We start from the raw sequence: 2,396 nt of genomic DNA, 5'->3' as shown, positions 1-2,396 counted from the left end.
AATGTTGGTAAAAGCATGCCACCTCTACGTTGTTCAACTTCAACATGTGTTCTTACAAATTCACATGAACAGCATTCAACTGTGACTTACTGAAGAGTATTAGGGCCACAGAAGAAAAAAATATTTGGAGACTGAAAATAATAATAATAAAGAAAAAAAACTTATGTGCTCCAGAAAAGAAAAGTTTAATAATCAAAGTCGATATTTTTTTTTTTCAGAATTAAAAAAAACCCTCATGCTGTAACATATTTTACCTGTCTTCTGCATGTTCCACAACTGTGTCTGGCTTTGGAAAACAGATCTGAGATGAGCATTCAACAATTATTCAACAAGAACATTCTCACCAGCAGCTGTGCTCTCCCCAACTTAAGGTAGGAAAGAGAATGAAACTAAGGAAACGCACGAGGGTACGTCTGAAATGTCTCTCCTATCTCCTTATCTATTGACTATTCCTTAACCCCGGAAGTTTTGCGTAACGGCCATGATAAGGACTGTCCATATTCTCAATAAGCAAAGAAAAGGAGGCTTGTTGCTTCCTTTAGACCAGGGGTACTCAAATACAAATCTTCAAGGGCCACAAAGATATTTTTCAGTGACTCAAAGGTCCATTTATTGAGGTCGGTACTGTACTGAAATATTCAAAAGATGTCCTTTTTATTCAAAACAATAACAACTGCAGTTAAATAAAATATAATTTCCATTTTGACTAAATTAAAATAAATATTTGAATAAAACAAGAAATGACACCTGTCATGGGACCAAAAAAAAGGAGTCAAAGTGTAACGAAAAACTATTTTACATCCTTCCTGTCAGTATGAAACACTGCTTAATGGGAGAAATGGCATCTTGTGTCTTTTGCCAGTTTTTGGAACTTTGGCTCAAATGGTGTGATGGCCAGGCGGACACACTGTTGCAAGTGTTCATTGGTAAGTGCACTGCGGTACTGGTTCTTCACCACATTCATTGTTGAGAACGCAGATTCGCAGCAGTAGGTTGATGCGAACATCGTCAGAATGTGAAGTGCCATCTTCTGCAGCAGAGGGAAACTAGCTGCAGTTACCATCTTCGTCCAGAAGGTGATAACGTCACACTGAGTCTCTTTCAGTGCAATGTTTTCCTGCAGGTCAATTAGCTCACTTTGCAGTGAAGCAGCTGTGGCCCATGGAAAGATTTGTTGTGCTTCTGAAGTGAACTCTCTCAGATTTCTGACCAAAAATGGATTGTCAATGCAAAGAAGGACTTGTTTTCCCAATATGAAGTCATCAAAGCGTGTCTTGAAGTTTTCAATCAGCTTCTCCACAAATTGAACATGTTGCTGATGAGCTGCTTTGTCTTTGGTCTGTTCCAACAGTTTGGGGAAATGAAGCAATTCCTCCTATAGGTAAAAATGAAAAAGGTACAATCAATTAAAAAAAGGGCATGAAGTTTAAAAAAAAGAAAAGAAGTAAAACCCAGATAATGTGTGTGGTAGAAAATGTTAAACAGCCTACCTGTAGGTCACTCTTGAAGACTTCCAGTTTCCTTTGGAAAGCCCGCACTGCTGAGATCAGGTCACACACTGTGTTGTTCTTCCCTTGGAGCTTCAGATTTAGGTTCTTCAGGTGAGATGTTATGTCAGTCAAAAATGCCACAGCTTCCATCTTTTCTGGATTTTGCAGGAAGTCTGTGAACAGTTTTGCTTTAGCACTCTTTTGCTCTGCCATAAACACTTGTAGTTCATTCCTGATGGCCCAAAAACGCTCCAGGACCTTGCCTTTGCTCAGCCATCTGACGTTGTTGTGCAGGAGCAAATCATCAAAGGCAGCATTGACCTCTGTCAGGAACGAGCGCAGCAAACGATGCTGCAGTGCAGATGATGCTCTCAAGAAGTTTATGAGTTTCATCATTGTCACCATGATTTCAGAGTAGATTTCCCCAAGACTTGCACAAAGGACGGACTGGTGAATTATGCAGTGATAAGATATCAGGTGAGGGTGGAGAACTTTCAGCCGCTGAACCAGTCCTTTCTCTCTGCCCATCATAGATGGAGCTCCATCAGTAGCAACTGACACAACTTTCTTCACATCAATTTCTTTTTCATTCAGCATTTGCAGTATTGCCTTGTAAATGTCTTCACCTCTTGTCTGTCCACAGAGGTTTACCATGCCCAACACATCTTCAACAAACTCCCTTCTTGACTCATCATAATATCTCACGAAGACCATCAACTGTGCATTATCAGTGGTATCAGTGGATTCATCCACAGCTAGGGAAATGCACTCTGCATTTTTTATTCCATCACACAGCTGCTTAACTAGATCACCTGCCAGTACTTCAGTACGTCTGCTTGCTGTGGAATCTGAGAGGGGGACTTGCTTAATTTTAGCTTTAATTTCTTCTTTTTGTTTGCCTTCAAA

General features: G+C 40.1%; 1 protein-coding gene across 1 annotated transcript; it reads right to left on the bottom strand.

Moving 5' to 3' along the window:
- Nucleotides 1-680: 680 nt before the first annotated feature.
- On the bottom strand, nt 681-2,147 carry LOC308134734 (SCAN domain-containing protein 3-like). The gene is made up of 2 exons (XM_080502515.1): nt 1,491-2,147; nt 681-1,375 (listed from the first exon to the last, which is right to left on the bottom strand). Exons 1-2 carry the CDS (start codon nt 2,142-2,144, stop codon nt 827-829), a joined length of 1,203 nt encoding a protein of 400 aa, XP_080358641.1. The 5' UTR covers nt 2,145-2,147; the 3' UTR covers nt 681-826.
- Between the last annotated feature and the right edge of the window lie 249 nt (nt 2,148-2,396).

Source organism: Blennius ocellaris (assembly GCF_963422515.1).
Source record: "Blennius ocellaris genome assembly, chromosome: 9".
In the NCBI taxonomy this organism is placed as follows: domain Eukaryota; kingdom Metazoa; phylum Chordata; class Actinopteri; order Blenniiformes; family Blenniidae; genus Blennius; species Blennius ocellaris.
The sequence above is the reverse complement of the archived record's forward strand: the minus strand, read 5'-3'. Positions and strand labels throughout refer to the sequence as shown.